The sequence below is a fragment of the Drosophila serrata genome, unplaced genomic scaffold, assembly GCF_035046125.1.
Source record: "Drosophila serrata isolate PLE 108 unplaced genomic scaffold, ASM3504612v1 contig_302, whole genome shotgun sequence".
In the NCBI taxonomy this organism is placed as follows: domain Eukaryota; kingdom Metazoa; phylum Arthropoda; class Insecta; order Diptera; family Drosophilidae; genus Drosophila; species Drosophila serrata.
In genome coordinates, this window is record NW_028257200.1 from 1,769,752 (window position 1) to 1,788,705 (window position 18,954).

Below are 18,954 nucleotides of genomic sequence, written 5' to 3' on the forward strand. Positions count from 1 at the left end.
TTTAGGAGAGTATTTTGATTTTGTCCTAGAAATGGCCAGAAATGTCAGCAAATGGCTACTGGTTGTTGAAAATGTTTCCTTCTGCCTTCTTGGCTTTTTCGGGCTTAATCTAAAGTTGGAATGAGTTAATAAAACAGGACGGAGAGTTACTCATAAATTTGAAAATGTATTTTATCAAGGTTGCTCTTTAATTTTTAAGAAATGTATTTAAAAGGCTTTAAAGATTAATTAGAGAATGATTGTTGATCCAGACTTGACCGAGGGTGGTCTACTGATTTCTGAAATGGGCTAAAGTATTCGAAGTATTCGAAAATCATATCTGAGCCTTAGAGCCAATAATATGATATCATTCACTTAGGATTTACTACGTGGCCTTGAAAATAGACGGTATTTTTATCCCGTATAATGAATGCAAACGGATGATCGGCTTTGAATTCAAATGTCTCTCTTTGTGATGACATGGACTGCATTTGCGTCTCAACCACTTTCAATTAAAGAAATTTATAAGATAAAAATAAAGAACATTTATCGGAAAATTTACCTGTGACAGCCGCTGCCTCTGCGCCCTCTTCATTGACCTCAACGAAGGCTTTTTGTAAGACTTTATCGATATGGATTTGTGATTTTTGCACAAGGCCTTCAAAGTTTGCACTGTCACTGAACGCCTTTCGAATGCCCAACTGTAGGTAAGGAAACAATAGCATACGCTCCTGAAAATCATATACAAGACGTACTTACCCTTTCAAGATAACCATTTAGTTCCTCTTTAAACTCGATTTTGAACTTTGGCAGTTCGACAAGCACATTCCTTTTGTACAATCGTTTAGAGAATCCTATTATCTTATTCTCCAATTCGCTGAGCCCATCCACCTTGTTGGGCAGAAAGATGAGCATTGACAGACTGGAGTTTCGATATGGCAATTCGATCACTTTGGCATCCAAGTCATACAAATAATCTGCTTTAAACTTACGACGCATGGTCATCATTGTTACAGGTATGCGTTCCGTGTCGGATATTTTAAAATCTTTTTGTTCGCTGAACTCTTTGTCAAACTTGTACTTCCATTGACCTTTGAAATAAATGGCATTCAGGAGCAAAGCCCTTAGATCAGGGCTCATGTCATCAGGGGTAACCATCTCGTTGATCTTGCCACGTGTCTGTTTCGACACCCATTGGTTTACGATGTCAGCAGCATTTTCAGCATTGCTAAGGCTGATGGGAATAGCTTCGGCCTGAAAGGAGTTTCTCAATACTTCATTATACTCGGGGACCAGACTATAATCGTCATTAATGTATATCCGGTTAGCCAAATCGAGAATCACATCCTTCTCCCGCCCCTGGAGATCACTAAGGAGTTTTCTGTACTTGCTGGCCACCTGCTTTTTGTCCATCGGTAGTTTCAAAGCGGTTCGTAGTTCTTCAGCGGTCTCGCATTCAGCTCCCATGTACGCCATGGCCATAGCTATCTCAACGGAGAGCGGAGAGGAAATAAGATTCTTCTGGGCATTATCCTTGGCTAAGAGTCGATAAAAGTCTTCCGTGAACCGGCCAGCCACTGACGTGGCCAACAAAATGAGACCTGATAAAAAGTTATTGTCTGGTATGACTTGGAATTGGATTTTCTACTCACTCAAGTATTTCATTTGAAACTATGATTGAAACGTTTTGAAGATTCATCGGGCGGGACTCTGTATATATACCCATTGGCTTAACCTAGTTAGATATGGAGATTGAACATGACAAAATTTTCCGTAAGAAATCGATTATGATGGTATGTATACCTAAATCTATTATCTAATAGTTCAATTTCAAGCGCCTTGCACCGTTTAATATATAAAAATGCGACGATAACGTATTTTAATGTTTGTAATTGAATTTAAAACCCATAATTTGTAATATACATTCAAATATATTTTCCTTGGAGTTAAAAAAACAATTTTTTAAAAAATCAACTCGGGACCTATCTAGCTTGCTTTAGAACAGTTTTCTTTTTTATTTTTCAGAAGAGTCTTGAATAAAGTAATCTTTAGAGTTGCCTCTTGGCCAGAAACTTTCCTCACTTTCCCTAGGACCCGGCCCTTCTGTTTGCGGGTTGCCTACAGCGCCGGCAGCTTTAATTAAATTTTTCCAACTTCCGTTTGGAGCTCGGCAAGCAGGTCTCTGGACCGATACGCCCCGCTCTGTGTGGCTTTCACTTTTCATTTCGGCAAGGACTCTGTTCTTTGGCAGCTTTCCCTTCCGCCTCCTTGGAGTGTGACTGGCTTTTCTCCTCTTTTTATTTGTCCCCGCTGCCGGTGGCTGCGTCTTGGAATTTGCCTCAAGTAGAGCATAATGAGCGCCACGCGGCGTATGATTAATATTTTTATATCGTCCTTAATTCCCGCTTCATTGTGATTACATATTACACATTATAAGCGACGGCAATCGCTTTAAAATGCAAATCACGTGCCATCGTTGCCAAGCACATATGTCAGCTCCATCCAGCCTCCAAATCCCCTTGCCCGGACACCTTTCCCCCGCCTAATACTGCCGACCGTCTGTTTACTTTTGGGGCGAATTTCGAGCGCAGCTGCCAAATACATTTCAATATTTACGTTATAGCTAGGACCCGCTCCGCCACGGTTCAATATCTATGCAGCTCGTCCTGTCTGCGTGTAAAATGTGCAAATTACCTAAAAGAACCGCAGACGAACACAACGAGACCACAAAACAAATTTAAATAGACATATTTTTTCGCCGACCAGCTTCCCAGGCCCCTATTTTCTGCCCTAACCGTCGATATTTCTTTACTGTTTTTACGATTTTTCAGTTGTTGTTTTTTGGTGTCGAATATCCCGGCGTAAAATGTTGGCTGCAGCTGCAAATTGGTGTGGTTTTTTCAAGGGTCTCTCCCGGTCGCCCATTCGCGCGGTTCGTGTTTTATTTGTATTTTTAGCGTTAAAACAAATTGAGGTCCTGCTCCTAAACGGGTCCTGCACAGGATACCCCATCCATCGACTGTCATCAACGGAGCGGCGAGCATCCATTGTTATGTTTATTGGCGGTGTGCCCTACAACTTTATGGGTTAGATAGATGCATGAGATGCGGATGCAGGAAATGAAATTGATCAGGAAGAGCTGGGAGTGAGTGGAAAATATTATAATTGGATGAAAACGATGAGAGACATTTTTTCCTTATGTATCCTAGAGCTTGTTCTGTCTCTTATTAATTTATGTTTAAAAGCAATTTGAGTAATATATTTAAAAGCATTATTTACATACTTCAGCTGCTACTGTGGCTTTGTAAACTAATCAAATAATACATTTAGAGGTGTTTCACAATTGATTATTATAGATTTATTGTCTTTGCCAAAAATGTACCTTCTCGTTGCTGCTGATTTTCTAAACAATCAAAGTGAAACGGAATAGTTGATTTGATATTACTCTATTATTATTATTTTAAACTAATCGGAGGGTTTTAGTCAGTTTATCATAGTATGGCCGAATAAATTTTGTAACAAACGGAATACATTTTCAATTTTCCCTTCCGCTGGAAAAGCCCTCTCTCTCTCTCTCTCACCCAATTGAATCTTTTTTGTAGCGTGCGCCGGAGTAAATAAAAAATGCAGCTACAACAGGGACAATTCCAGGCTGAAATGCATGGGCTCTGGGTGTTTCCACTTGTAGTTATTGTTTGGTTATTTAAGAGCGATTCAGCCAAGTTTAGATATGTATATATTTGCGAACATATGCATATATGTATGCGTTGATAACAGCCATCTAGTGGCCAGTGGCCAGTGGCCAGTAGCCAGCATCCATTCACCCATCCGACTGTGGATAACAATTTCGGTTGATGCCGCCTGATGGACTTTTATTTGTGGCCCGTCCATCACTAAGCCAAGGGAAATTGTTTTGAGTTTTAAATAGAATAAACGTTGACGTATAGATTGTGTAAATGTTCAGTCAACAATAAAATCGGCAGCAGGCAGGGTTTAATTTAACAAAGTGTGGCTCAAAATTATCGCCTGAGTGCACTGGCCAACAAGTTTGAATGTCCGGCTATACTAAGCGCATATACAGTGGGCCAATCAATTGAGGGGAGAAGCTTAAAGATGCGGCTCTATTGATACTCAAGTCCCTGGTGAACCCGGCTCTCGAGTTCACTTGGCCATTCTGTTAACCAACTTTCGTCTGCATCAACCGCCCCTCGACTGGGCAATGGTCAAGCACTTAACTTCGAGCAGCAGCATGTTGAAAACTTTTGCTTTTCATCAAAAAAGGCTGCTCAATATGCACTTAACCGCAAGCCCGGCCAACTTTGACTAGACTTCGGACAGTTGTAGAGCAGGCTCCGCACTATAAGTTGGCATATAGACGGAATACATATATATTTAAGCCACTGTGACATTTATGATGCGGACATTGCCGAATCTGTGTCAGGGATAACTGCGGAACGGGTTCTCTGCTCCCGGACGGTGGCCCTGCTCCTGGTCGTGGTCGTAGTCCTGGACCATCCCGACCATCTCCTTCTCCGGCGAGTCATCATAAATTTATGCACTTTGTGCCGCAGCCCTGCAGTGACCAAAATTACAATTATGACAACCGCAAAAAGGTTTTCTGGTGCACCAACAAAAACGCCCATCCGACGAGCAGGGCTACGGAGACTCGTCCATAAAATGTTTAACATGATTAAACCAACCAGCCAGTCAGCTTTGCTGCAGTGTAAAACAAAGGAGACAGATGAGAAGAAATGGCCAACAATGTTGGCTACTGGTTGTTGAAAATGTTTTCTTCAGTCTGCTTGCCTTTTTCGGGCTTAATCTAAAGTTGGAAAGAGTTAATAACACAGGACGGAGAGTTACTCATAAATTTGAAAATGTATTTTATAAAGGTTGCTCTTTAATTTTTAAGAAATGTATTAAAAAGGCTTTAAAGATTAATTAGAGAATGATTGTTGACCCAGACTTGACCAAGGGTGGTTTACTGATGGCTGAAATGGGCCAGAAGTATTCGAAGTATTCGAAAATCATGTCTGAGCTTTAGAGCCAGATAATATCATTCACTTAGGATTTACTACGTGGCCTTGAAAATAGACGGTATTTTCATCCCGTATAATGTATGCAAATGGATGATCGGCTTTGAATTCCATTAATATCTCTTCTGGTCTTGACATCGCTTTTATAAAGTTAACCACTTGCAATTAAAGAAATTTACTTGATAAAAAAACGAAAATTTAACGGAAAATCATACCCTTACCTGTGACAGCCGCTGCCTCTGCGCCCTCTTCATTGACCTCAACGAAGGCTTTTTGTAAGACTTTATCGATATGGATTTGTGATTTTTGCACAAGGCCTTCAAAGTTTGCACTGTCACTGAACGCCTTTCGAATGCCCAACTGTAGGTAAGGAAACAATAGCATACGCTCCTAAAAATCACATTCAAGACATACTCACCCTTTTAAGATAACCATTTAGTTCCTTTTCAAACTCGATTTTGAACTTTGGCAGTTCGACATACACACTCCTTTCGTACAATTGTCTAGAGAATCCTATTATCTTGTCCTCCAATTCGCTGAGCCCATCCACCTTGTTGGGCAGAAAGATGAGCATCGACAGACTGGAGTTTCGATATGGCAATTCGATCACTTTGGCATCCAAGTCATTCAAATAATCTGCTTTTAATGTACCACGCATGGTCATCATTGTTACAGGTATGCGTTCCGTCGCAGAAATTTGAAAATCTTTTTGTTTGCTTAACTCTTTGTTAAATTTGTACTTCCATTCGCCTTTGAAATAAATGGCATTCAGGAGCAAAGCCCTTAGATCAGGGCTCATGTCAGCAGGGGTAACCACCTCGTTGATCTTGCCACGTGTCTGATTCGACACCCACTCGTTTACGATGTCAGCTGCATTTTTTGCATTGCTAACACTGATCGGAACAGCTTCGGCCTGAAAGGAGTTTCTCAATACTTCATTATACTCGGGGACCAGACTATATTCGTTATTAATGTATATCCGGTTAGCCAAATCGAGAATCACATCCTTCTCCCGCCCCTGGAGATCGCTAAGGAGTTTTCTGTACTTGCTGGCCACCTGCTTTTTGTCCATCGGTAGTTTCAAAGCGGTTCGTAGTTCGTCAGCGGTCTCCCCTTCAGCTCCCATGTACGCCATGGCCATAGCTATCTCAACGGAGAGTGGAGAGGAAATAAGATTCTTCTGGGCATTATCCTTGGCTAAGAGTCGATAAAAGTCTTCCGTGAACAGGCCAGCCACTGACGTGGCGAACAAAATGAGACCTGATAAGAAGTTATTGTCTGGAATGACTTGGAATTGGATTTTCTACTCACACAAGTATTTCATTTTAAACTATGATGGAAACGTTTTGAAGATACATCGGGCAGAACTCTGTATAAATACCCATTGGTGTAATCTAGTTAGATATGGAGATTGAACATGGAACATTTTCCGTAAGAAATCAATTATAGATTTCTATATCCAAGCTTTTAAACCGAAACGTCGTTGAACTTAAATGTGCAATCGTCTTTTTATCTTACGTCGTTAAGAGTACAAATTTTGGGCATTTAACAAGTTAAGGAACTGGCCAATTTAATTCCACAGTAACTCCAGTCTGTTACCAGACTCCGGTTGAATTCCAACCGCTTATCGCCGAGCTTCTCTCCACCACGTGTGTCATACAAAAATATCTTTAGACTGATGGCATTTCTAAAGAATTCATTTTTTATTTAATTTTAGGAGAGTATTTTGATTTTGTCTTAGAAATGGCCAGAAATGTCAGCAAATGGCTACTGGTTGTTGAAAATGTTTTCTTCAGTCTGCTTGCCTTTTTCGGGCTTAATCTAAAGTTGGAAAGAGTTAATAACACAGGACGGAGAGTTACTCATAAATTTGAAAATGTATTTTATAAAGGTTGCTCTTTAATTTTTAAGAAATGTATTTAAAAGGCTTTAAAGATTAATTAGAGAATGATTGTTGACCCAGACTTGACCAAGGGTGCTCTACTGATGGCTGAAATGGGCCAAAAGTATTCGAAGTATTCGAAAATCATGTCTGAGCTTTAGAGCCAGATAATATCATTCACTTAGGATTTACTACGTGGCCTTGAAAATAGACGGTATTTTCATCCCGAATAATGTATGCAAATGGATGATCGGCTTTGAATTTCATTAATATCTCTTCTGGTCTTGAATTTACCGACAGCGGTATTATAAATTTAACCACTTGCAATTAAAGAAATTTACTTGATAAAAAAACGAAAATGTAACGGAAAATCATACCCTTACCTGTGACAGCCGCTGCCTCTGCGCCCTCTTCATTGACCTCAACGAAGGCTTTTTGTAAGACTTTATCGATATGGATTTGTGATTTTTGCACAAGGCCTTCAAAGTTTGCACTGTCACTGAACGCCTTTCGAATGCCCAACTGTAGGTAAAGAAACAATACCATAAGCTCCTGAAAATCACATTCAAGACATACTGACCCTTTTAAGATAACTATTTAATTCCTTTTCAAACTCGATTTTGAACTTTGGCAGTTCGACAAGCACATTCCTCTTGTACAATGGTCTAGAGAATCCTATTATCTTGTCCTCCAATTCGCTGAGCCCACCCACCTTGTTGGGCAGAAAGATGAGCATCGACAGACTGGAGTTTCGATATGGCAATTCGATCACTTTGGCATCCAAGTCATACAAATAATCTGCTTTTAATGTACCACGCATGGTCATCATTGTTACAGGTATGCGTTCCGTCGCAGAAATTTGAAAATCTTTTTGTTTGCTTAACTCTTTGTTAAATTTGTACTTCCATTCGCCTTTGAAATAAATGGCATTCAGGAGCAAAGCTCTTAGATCAGTGCTCATGTCTTCAGGGGTAACCACCTCGTTGATCTTGCCACGTGTCTGATTCGACACCCACTGGTTTACGATGTCAGCTGCATTTTTAGCATTGCTAAGGCTGATGGGAACAGCTTCGGCCTGAAAGGAGTTTCTCAATACTTCATTATACTCGGGGACCAGACTATATTCGTTATTAATGTATATCCGGTTAGCCAAATCGAGAATCACATCCTTCTCCCGCCCCTGGAGATCGCTAAGGAGTTTTCTGTACTTGCTGGCCACCTGCTTTTTGTCCATCGGTAGTTTCAAAGCGGTTCGTAGTTCGTCAGCGGTCTCCCCTTCAGCTCCCATGTACGCCATGGCCATAGCTATCTCAACGGAGAGCGGAGAGGAAATAAGATTCTTCTGGGCATTATCCTTGGCTAAGAGTCGATAAAAGTCTTCCGTGAACAGGCCAGCCACTGACGTGGCGAACAAAATGAGACCTGATAAGAAGTTATTGTCTGGAATGACTTGGAATTGGATTTTCTACTCACACAAGTATTTCATTTTAAACTATGATGGAAACGTTTTGAAGATACATCGGGCAGAACTCTGTATAAATACCCATTGGTGTAATCTAGTTAGATATGGAGATTGAACATGGAACATTTTCCGTAAGGAATCAATTATAGTTTTCTCAACAATTTGAAACCAAAAAGGCTAAGAGTTTAATTCGAAGCTCTTATCGTGGCGCTGAGTGAAGTGAAAGGGGTCGCCCCGCCCCGTGTGTCATATTAAAATGCGCCACACACGACCCCTGAAATGCTATACCCATAATTGCGACACTCGGAGGAGGGACCAGACCTGGCCAGACCGATCCGACCAGACAACGATAGTGACAATTAACCGTGGCTAACTCTGTTGCGGCATGACGGGAATCTCCAGGCATATCTGTCAGCTGCTGTCGATGGTAATTTGAAACGTGAAACCGCAAAATCCAATTCCCAGACAAGAGTTCGTTCTTTGTTTCTCGGGCTTTATTTTTCGCTATCTTTTCCTCTTTTCCTGTTGTTGTCTTTTTTTTTTTGTATGTGCTCGTCTGGGAGTTGTGCCTTCTCCTCCGCTCTGAAAACTCACATATGTGAGGGCGGCAGGAGAACCAATGCTGTTGGCTCCACACTTCATTGATTTGCCGAGTTGCTTACAAGTGCATTTAGACAATCAATTAATCGACTGCAGTGTCCCATGGTGCGATTGAGGAGCTAAGTCGGAGAGTGTCCGGCTTGATTTATGATATCGAGTGTCAGTCGGGCAAGGTCCGCACATATTTGAAGTGCCTTGGATTCCCCGGTAATGTCATTAAATTGGTCTGGGGAAGTCCTACAAGTGAGGGATCAGGGCGCGGGAAATTCAAGCTCACCAGTGTGTAAACTTTATTCGGACGTAATACGAATTTAACAGCCGATTATGGCTATATAATTGTAGACATGAGCTGTTGTGAGGCTTCGCCGGACAATGTGATATATGACGTTATATAGTGTTTGCTAGTAAACTTGTAAGCTGGCATTGGATTAGTAAAATTTATAATAGACTTTGTGGCTTCGAGTTCCCTTGGACTTTTTAGGCTGCTTTCGGTCAATGGAAAATATTCAAGAAAGTAGCTAATTCTTTTTAATACTTACAGAATAAAGACAGAGAAATTATACATTTTTTTTTATGTAATTTATACCTACATATATTCCATATTTTTTTATACCCTTGCAGGGTATTATAATTTCAGTCAGAAGTTTGCAACGCAGTGAAGGAGGCACCTCCGACTATATAAAGTATATATATTCTTGATCAGGATCAACAGCCGAGTCGATCTAGCCATGTCCGTCTGTCCGTCTGTCCGTCTGTCCGTCTGTCCGTCTGTCCGTTTCTACGCAAACTAGTCTCTCAGTTTTGAAGCTATCTGAATGAAACTTTGCAGTTAGTCTTCTATATACTCTCACTCGTATATATGTCGGAACGGGCCGGATCGGACGACTATATCATATAGCTGTCATAGGAATGATCGGAAAAGTTTTACAAAAAAAATTATAAAATTTTTAGTTTTCAACAGAATTTGATCAAATTTGAGATATAGCCATTTCATATTATTCTACAATTTTGTGTAAAATTTTATGAAAATCGGACGACTATATCATATAGCTCCCATAGGAACGATCGAGAAATTAATTCAATTAATAAGTAGAACATTTTCAGTTTTCAACAGATTTTCATCAAATTTGAGATATAGCCGTTTCATATTATTCTACAATTTTGTGTAAAATTTTATGAAAATCGGACTAATATATCATATAGCTCCCATAGGAACGATCGAGAAATTAATACAATTAAATTTATAACTTTTTTAGTTTTCAGCTGATTTTCATCAAATTTGAGGTATAGCCATTTTATATAAGTCTTAAATTTTGTGGCAAATTCCGTAAAAATCGGACGACTGATGTAGAGGAAAAATGAGAATCTGTGAATGTAAAACTGCAAATATAATATGTATAGGTGAATGAAATGAAAGCAGGTATTACTTCATTGTTTTTTAACACAAATATATATAATTTATATTGTATGGATTCCTATTCATAGAAGTTCTACCTGCAAGGGTATATAAACTTCGGCGTGCCGAAGTTAGCTTCCTTTCTTGTTTTTAACTGCATTTATGAACTTTTCAGTAATGAACCTTCTTTAAAATCATTACTACAGGAGTATGCAAACCAATCTCATTCGTAAATCACTTTTATTGCATGCATAAAATCCCCTCGTGCTCTCTCATTTTCATCTCGAAACAAGTAACTCCGACACCGCAACACCCCTAATACATTAAATGCAACATTTATTACTTCATCTGGCAAAGAGCTCATGGAACAACAAAAAAGTCAAATTACACCTGAGCAGGGTACAGGAAAATGATTATATCGACTTAATGTTACCCGGTGTATATTTAATAGCTTTTAAAATGAATCAAATTCAAATGAATACAATTTCATTTTACATTTTGTTTGCAAAATCAAAAACATAAATCAAGAAACCAAGGTTTGTGCTCAATATATTATTTAATTGTATTATTAAGTGAGTGTGATAATTTTGGTTATAGAGTTATTTACAGTCTTCACAAACTCGATATACCCGTTTTGTAAATGCATACCTTTGGTTAAAACTTTTCATTTTATGCTTATTGTGTCAATGCAACTGGTGGCTCAGGTGTTTCAGGTGTTTCAGGTGAGCGTGCATTGGGGCGCCACCTGGCCAAGCGCAGCAACATAAAAGTTTGGAACACCCGACATCGGAGGATGGTGGCTGCTCCTCGGAAAAGGTGAGGCGAGACGCGTTGCCATTGAAACCGCAGAAGCCATTTTTGCATTTTGGTAGCACATTCCATGGGACCCTTTGTATTGCCATTGTTGCTGGCCTCTTGTTGGGTTCTCTTTTTTAAGTGCTGCCCGGGCATATTTACCTTTTAGCTGTTCCCAGGGATGAGATCGGACGGGATGCTCCAGTCCATGCCAGTTTATACTATTCTACAACTTTTTTTTTTGGGGGTGCCTTGTACAAATTTGCAGCAAGCGAAAAACTTTCGCACTATTCACTTAACTTTCTGGGCAGCCGCCGCAAGTTTCACAGTACGACTCCTGTCTCCCGTCTCTCGTCTCCCGGATCCCTTCCTGGGCCCAGGAGCAGCTTCACAATAGATCATTTCAGCAGCCTTGAGGATGGGGTTGCGGGTGAATCTGCATAAAGTTCGGGGCAAGTATGGAATGGGGCAAGTATTTTCAACTCGAGTGCATTTAGTGTGAAGGCGACTTCAATTATTTTATTTGTCAGTTGAGCTCTAATCTATTAACATTCCGCTGGCTAATTGAATTTCAATCCCGGAATTTGATTTCATTCGAAGGGTAATCGTTGAGTTTAAGTTGGATTTATTGAAAGTAAATGGAATTATAATTAAAGACTATACCTAATACTTGCTGAAATACAAATCAGAAAATGGAGAATATAAATGTCAATCTCACAAACTTGAAACTGAAACACATCTGAATCTCAAGAAATACTTAAAAAAGAGTAATATAGCTTCTGCAGCAAATCATGAGCTTCATTAGGGGTTTGGGCAATTAAGCATTTTACAATGCGGCTTCTGCTCATCCCATAATTCTCTACATTTTCGGGGAATAAACTTCATTAGAGACAAACCGAAAAAAAAGACTGAATTATTATTAATGCTTTTTCCACTTGTTCCACCCCGCCAAGAGTGCATCACATTATTTCAATTAAACTCGTCAGGGCCGGCGGACGGGTCTGCAATTAACAAAGCGACGTCTGCACTTGACTCCGCTCTGGAGAATCGGAGCCGGAGTCGGAGTTGGTTCTGGAGGAGAATGTGGAGGAGTTGATTGTGATTGTGTGTGCGGGTGTGGGTCACACTTAACATAAATATGATGTGTGGCAGCTCGAAAAATGCTGGCGGCACTTTGCCAAGTGCACACAGAAACTAATTTATAAATATATTTTATTTAGCTGAGACTGAAGGCATTTCTGTAGACTCAAGTTACGAAAGCGGTCGTATTCCTTAAATTTAAAGTTAATTTTACAAATATTACTACCTTGCAGTTTACTTATCGTCAAAATTAATAGGAATAATTTTGAAAAATCCAGAGTTTATGTCAGTAAAATGTTAAACTTGCCATTTAAGGAACCGCTTATTTTCGCGCTGCATGATTCACGTTGCATGTTGCACGTTTGCTGGCGGGACAGGATGTTCAAGACATATGCATGGGGCTAGGATATAGCCAGGCTAGCGGAAAACGCTGGCAAAGCTGCGCCGGAACTCGACGGTTCCGGCCGCATAAGATTAGCTCGTAAAATATTGTATATTTTGCATGCTCCACAGAAGGCGAGTCCAGCTGAGTGCCAAATCCAAAAAGAGAATGTGAAGTCTCAACTGACAGTGAGTATTAGATTGTTAAAATAATCAGAATAAATAAAGCATATTATCATTAATGGGAAAACTCTAACAAATATGTCAATGAAAACGAAATATTTATGTTTATCTGCATTAATTAGAGAGCTATTTATATGAAAAATACAACAAATACAATGACAATAAAAACCATTTACCTATTTTAAAATCAACTAATTGAGTGATTGTGAAGAGCTTCTGGCAACCAAGTTAATTTCCTTCCGCAGTACTTTACCAACAGCCACTTGGCAGTCTTTTTTAACGAGTCCCGACCGTGGCACTCCTCTTGGCAACTGAGTGTGGAAGAGGCAACAATTCTCCGGCGACAATACAGTCAACAATTACGAATATGAATTTTTGAAAGCGACAGCAGCAGCGCGACTTTCGTTTGGCAGGACGAGCAGAATGGACCAGGGGGAGCGAGAATGAGGATGCATGCGGCTGGTCAACACAGCTGCTACTCCTGGCCATCTCTATCTGCTTGTCGGCCATCCTCCTCTTCCTCCTCCTCCTCCGCCGACGCCATTGCCACTGCCACTGCGACTTCCGCTTCCGTGCAGTTTCCGGACTCTCTTTTTTCCTGTGCCGGGACAGCAGCTGCGTTGACTTTGAAGTGCAGGAAAACGAGAGCGCCAACGGGGAGAGCTGGTGAGCGCCTGGGGAAAACTGCACCAACCCTTGACCAATGTCAATTGAGTGAAATTTACACACACACACAGCGACAAAAAAAGGAGACACAGAAGGACACAGGCTGGGAAAACGCTGCAAATTCCTTGTCGTTTGTGCGTGTGGCGCTTGGAAATTTATGGCAAGTTTACGGCCTACATTCCCGCGCCTCGCCGCATAAAATGTGGCACATTCCCAGACGGCCGACGGAAAGAGATGGCGACACTAGGATAAAGGTCGTTCAACCGGCTTTGGCTGCCGGCGGCAACCTACTTCCGGCTTTGTTGTCCGCCATTTTTTTGCTGACGCGAATTTAAACAATAAATTTTATAATTAAATTGGCGCAAAAACCGAAATAATAGTTGGGAATGGAATGGAAGGAAATGGAATGCAGGAGAGCGGCGGGTCAGCAAAGCCGAAAGTTAATTGAAACGTTGTGTAAATAAATATTTAATCTTTATTATGCAATAAATTTAAATACATTTATTGCCCTCGCACACACACGCACACACACCAGCACACACATGGCAGCAGCGAGCGCCCAGCGTCGTGACTTTTATTTATATTTACATTAAATAATTAATAATTACATCAACTTTTATGTAATTGCTTATTACGGCCGGCCATTGTTTTAATGTAAATAATGAGCAAATAATGAGTTGAGTACAAGTGCCAACAGCTCTAGAGATGAGATCGATTACGGGAGCAGTTAACGATGAGACTTTTGTAAAAGCCCATTAAATTTTCCCTATTGTGAGTTTATCTTTATTTTATAAATATAAAGTACTTAAAGTTTACTTTATTTAGAGCTAAGAAAACATTTCTTTCTTCCTTGGAGGCAAGCTATTACTACGAATTTTTGTGTTTGCATATGGAGTTCTTTCAGTACAGCGCCTCGGCTTTAGCTCTTTGCTTGCTTCGACTAACTGGAGGCCAGTGGCGCCACTCGAGTGTTTAATATGCATCGTCTGCCACTTGTCCTCAAGCTTGGTGCACTGTTCGCTGTCAGAAAAGTCGGGAAGTTGCAGCACCATCATCGTCATCATCGCCTCACTATCGTCCTCATCCTCATCCTCATCGGCGTCGCCTTCGCATTTCTTTGAGCTGTCTTTTGAGTGTCGGGAGCGCGTGTCAAAGCGCAAACAAAGCGCCAAGCGTCCAAGTCTCGCTCAGATTTTTCAAGAAGCTGCCTTCCCGATTAATGCAAATGCAGTTCCACAAAAAATAAGTAAGTACAACATGTTACAAGCTATATAAGAACTGGAGAATACCTCTTACTTGGATATTGCCTTTAATCATTTAATACTAGGGGCTTTGTATATAAATTGAATACATTATAATAGTAATTAGTTAGTCACTTGTAAGATGTATTGTTTAAGGATAGAAAAGTCAACTTAAAGAATATTCTGCATACCCTTCGCCATCAATGGGTGCTGGGTATGCAGAACAGAGCAAAGCTATCCCAGAGTTGAGGCATACTTATCAGCCATGCAACCATCCAGTTCTGGTAATCCTTTGATGCCTCTGCCGACGACTGAGGCACTTGACATAATTCCAAAGTGTTTGCCGCTTTAATGCGTTATGTTAATTAGTTTGCGGATTGTTTGGCAGAGCCTGCTGTTGCACTCGAGTGCCATTCGCACACACTCGTCGCATACAGACAACACCCGTTAATGGGTCAATAGTTTCTGATAACCAACAGGCAGCGGCAACCGAACGCCTGCCAAGAGTCCTTTTGCATAATTCATGGCTAAACAAAAACCAAAGCCATCCAGCGAACGAGCGAGCGGCGGCTGAACCAAAACAAAAAACTTTTTGTTTTGGGCCAAAAGTCATTTCAGTGGAAATTTGATTTCACGCGAGGCACCACCAGCCGTCAATGGCAGTTGGCAGCAACAATGGAACAACCGAAAAAGGATGCAGGCTCACTGCGAGGACGAGGGAATGGAGCTGGAGCTCAGATCCAACTCCTGGGCACATAAAAACGTATTAAGCATATTATCTAGGCAGGCACAGACGCCTGCCAGACGACGATGTGGCGCACCAGGCCTTTGGATTTGCTGGTTCTTGACATCGTCCCGAACTGAAGGCCCACGCAGGCGGAAAGGAGCAGGATGTAGGAGCCATCCTCGCCTAATGAAACTTCAGATTTTTGGCTTTGTTTTCGTTATGGAAATGAGGCAGTCAAACCAGCCAGGAATATGTCTGCGCTGATACACTAAGAAAAAAAGGGACATACAAAAGATACTCTTTTAAAGGATACGGGAATAGGATTCTAATTATATTCTACATACAATGAAACATTTACCTAAACATATTTTCTGCTATTTTGTTTAAAGATTGAAGGTTGCATTAAATATGCTCACTTAAAGGGTAATCTAAACTGTCCCCAGTATTTATACTAGCTATAAATATTGTATGGTTTAAGTTTTTATGGAGTAAGACCAAGGATACATTTCTACATTTAAATAAGCTTTAAATTCCTTTATGCCTTTTGTAGATTTTTATTAAAAGGGCTTTGAGATTTAAACATTTATTTATTTCTTGTAGTGTACCGACTAGAGCACTGACATGGCCGTGTGCCAAGAACACACACTTGTGGGCGAGTGTGCGTATCAACGTTTGTGCACCGGTGTGCGTTTGAAACAATGTTGTCAACAACAGGCGACGGCGACTGTGGAGGACCCGGGGACGAAATGAAGGGGCAACAGTGCGTATGAGTGTCATCATCAGCATTGATTTGGTAGGGCCCTTTGACCAAATGCAAGTTTAGTGCGATCAAAGCGAGTTATTCAAGTCTACTTAAAGTGATAAAGATTAGTTAACACTGTCATTTTCAAGTTAAATACAATTTGTTTGTACTAAAAATTGTATCAAAGAAATCAAGCGAAACTTAGCCCTGCTATTAATAATATTGTGGTTAAGTCCTTTTAAGCAGATTTGACATTGTTAAGTATCCAGATATAACACATCATTTCAAGTAGCGAAAGAAGGTATTAATTACTTAATTAAATAAATATTTCAAATGGAATAATGAATTACTTGGCCAAACAATAAATCAAGGTTTTTTTTTACCATTAATCTATTTCGTCGTTTGCGGATTGTATGTCGAGCAGAGCTTGGGAACATTAATTGATTTCAGACACAATACACATATTACCAGTGCATGCCGAAATCGATCCGATTCGTTTCAATTGGCAGCTCTTTGGGCTCGCTGCGAGGTGCGAAACAAACCCAAAGTAAACCTAATTAGCGACAGATTAAATCGGATTAATTTTCATTTAACGCATGAATCAAAAGCAGGCTGACAGTCGCTGCCAGAAGCACGAGTGCCCGTCTCCCATTGCCCCCCAGCCATTCCATATCATCCACTCCGACCCTTAGCTACCATGATGCGCCACGCCTCCAATCCCTCTGCCCCCATTATCCCGACCCTGCCTTTCTGGCGTGCTCCCCTGGGTCGCTTTTTGTTCACGCATTTCATTTTTTCTGCCCTTTGTGTACCCATTAGTCGAACTTAAGAGAGGGCATATTGAAATCAGGATACTTGTCCATATAATATTATTATATTTCTGAGTATTGCATAAATGCTAATAAGAAGGAGATCGACAAATGTAAGGTATATGTAAGTTTATTATAATCTAAGGCCCCTTGAAATATTAAAAACCCTGTATTTAGTATGCCCTGAATTTACGATGGGTATTTCGCAGTCCTGAAACTTGATACTTTTATTTTCGACATTTTCCCGATGCATTGTTTTTGTTTTTGCCGATCTGACCCCCGCACGCACACATCAACAATGAGTGGGAAAAAACCTGTTGGCCCTGGATGTTTGGGTTGCTTTTGGGTTTTCTGTATGGTTTGGGTTTTGTTTCCCCGGGGCTCTCGAGTGCGGCTTTAAACACGCCGAAAAACACACAAACATATGAAATATGCATGGAAAATTGAATTTTCCCCTGGTCAAGCACTTTTCGGTGGGGAGTGCCAGGAAAGGCAAACATCGAACGGTGCGAACAATTTGATTTATGCGCATTTGCCGCAATTTGTTGTGTAAATAGAAAAGAAGTCAGCATTTTAATTAATTTTCTGGCCAGGCTTCTTCTATTTTTTTTCTCCTTGCTTCCTCCCCCAATTCATTTTTCCGGCTGCTGCTGTTTTCTTCCACTTCTTGCCATCGTCATTTCCTTTTTGTGACTGCCCCAATTAGATGGCAAAAAATTGCAGCAATTTTCCACATTTGAGGCGATGCCTGGTCCCGGCACTTTTTCCATCTCAGCTCCTTTCTGCCCTCCTCTAACCAAACTTCTGACTTCGGGCCCAGTTCAGTTCCCAACTGCCACTTCCACTCCCATTCCCACTCCCCCCCCTCCTATTGACCAGACTAATTGCTAACAAAGTGTCAACAGTTTGTGGGAAACGCTGTGGAGGAGGAGCACAGACGCTGCCTTAATTGCAAACGTTTATGATTTAGTTAAATAACAATTAGATGCAGTTGCTCATGCTGGAAAGAAGAGCAGAAAAGAGCACAGATCTGGGAGGATGACAAACAGGAAACGGAAGTGCAGTGGCTTAAAAAGAAACTTCCTCTGTCCAAAAGGAAATATAAAAGCATTTGACATAAGGATGGAAAAGGATTATTCAATCAAAGAATTATACTAAGTCTTTCTATTATCTTTTCGATCTTAGGAGGAAAAACTAGGAAAATCCTTTCATCGAATCGGTTTTATATACATACGTGTTCCCTTAGTTCTGATTCAGCATTTTCGGTGTTTGGTAAGCTCTTAGCACACTCGAACGCCTGACACAACCATTAGGGACCTCTGATTTCCAATCATTGCTATATCTGCTCGGTTCACCTGCCCATCTGCTGCCTAATCCGTTGCCTCATGTTTATGCATATGAAACTACTCGGAAAATGCATATCCTGGGGGGACCTGCCGAGAGTCGAGGCCAGCTCAGACAGCTTCAATTTGCCACAAAAACACATTGGCAACATTTTAATGAATGTTGCAGCCGCCACTGCCGCAGACAAACAATGGGAAAAGGGCTCCGAGTCGGCTTTCAAAATGCTCGACAAACATTGCCCGAGCGATAAAAGTAAGTAAAAAGGATGTGGAAAAGGCGCCCGCCATCGCTCGCTCGTTGGATGCAATTTGTGCAAATATTGTGGCAAGCAGAAGGGGCAGGCCGAAGAGCCGGCAACAGATCCAACTGCAGCTCCCTGACTCGAGGCTACACAGGAAAGATATGTGGAGATCTAGCTTTCTTAACATAAACTATATCCACCTTTGGATAAATCGAAATACGCTTTAATGTAATGTGTAATTAATAGACTTCAAAGCTTAGCTGGAAAGAAACTGTCCCTAAACTTGTAATATTTTGTATGTACCATACATTTTCTCTTAGTGCAGTGCTAGGCATAGGCATTTTTGCATGCGGCGCATGGTTGCATTTTTTGGGCTTACCATGGAGCATG

The 18,954-nt window shown here is 40.8% G+C and overlaps 3 protein-coding genes across 5 annotated transcripts; all 3 read right to left on the reverse strand.

The window, feature by feature from the left end:
- Window positions 1-89: 89 nt before the first annotated feature.
- On the reverse strand, window positions 90-6,442 carry LOC110179856 (serine protease inhibitor 42Dd-like). 3 transcript variants are annotated; one of them, XM_086837393.1, is made up of 4 exons: window positions 6,327-6,442; window positions 5,434-6,275; window positions 5,237-5,375; window positions 90-109 (listed from the first exon to the last, which is right to left on the reverse strand). In XM_086837393.1, the coding sequence occupies exons 1-4, from the start codon at window positions 6,337-6,339 to the stop codon at window positions 105-107; spliced, it is 999 nt and encodes a 332-aa protein (XP_086693519.1). In that variant the 5' UTR covers window positions 6,340-6,442; the 3' UTR covers window positions 90-104. The 3 variants fall into 3 exon arrangements, with proteins under 3 accessions (XP_086693519.1, XP_086693518.1, XP_086693517.1); XM_086837392.1 differs by lacking the exon at window positions 90-109 and adding an exon at window positions 1,891-4,801; XM_086837391.1 differs by lacking the exon at window positions 90-109 and adding an exon at window positions 4,839-5,173.
- On the reverse strand, window positions 147-1,752 carry LOC110181402 (serine protease inhibitor 42Dd-like). The gene is made up of 4 exons (XM_020949137.2): window positions 1,632-1,752; window positions 739-1,580; window positions 542-680; window positions 147-484 (listed from the first exon to the last, which is right to left on the reverse strand). Exons 1-4 carry the CDS (start codon window positions 1,642-1,644, stop codon window positions 351-353), a joined length of 1,128 nt encoding a protein of 375 aa, XP_020804796.2. The 5' UTR covers window positions 1,645-1,752; the 3' UTR covers window positions 147-350.
- A 431-nt stretch (window positions 6,443-6,873) lies between the features above and the next one.
- On the reverse strand, window positions 6,874-8,494 carry LOC110181400 (serine protease inhibitor 42Dd-like). The gene is made up of 4 exons (XM_020949135.2): window positions 8,371-8,494; window positions 7,478-8,319; window positions 7,281-7,419; window positions 6,874-7,217 (listed from the first exon to the last, which is right to left on the reverse strand). Exons 1-4 carry the CDS (start codon window positions 8,381-8,383, stop codon window positions 7,075-7,077), a joined length of 1,137 nt encoding a protein of 378 aa, XP_020804794.2. The 5' UTR covers window positions 8,384-8,494; the 3' UTR covers window positions 6,874-7,074.
- Between the last annotated feature and the right edge of the window lie 10,460 nt (window positions 8,495-18,954).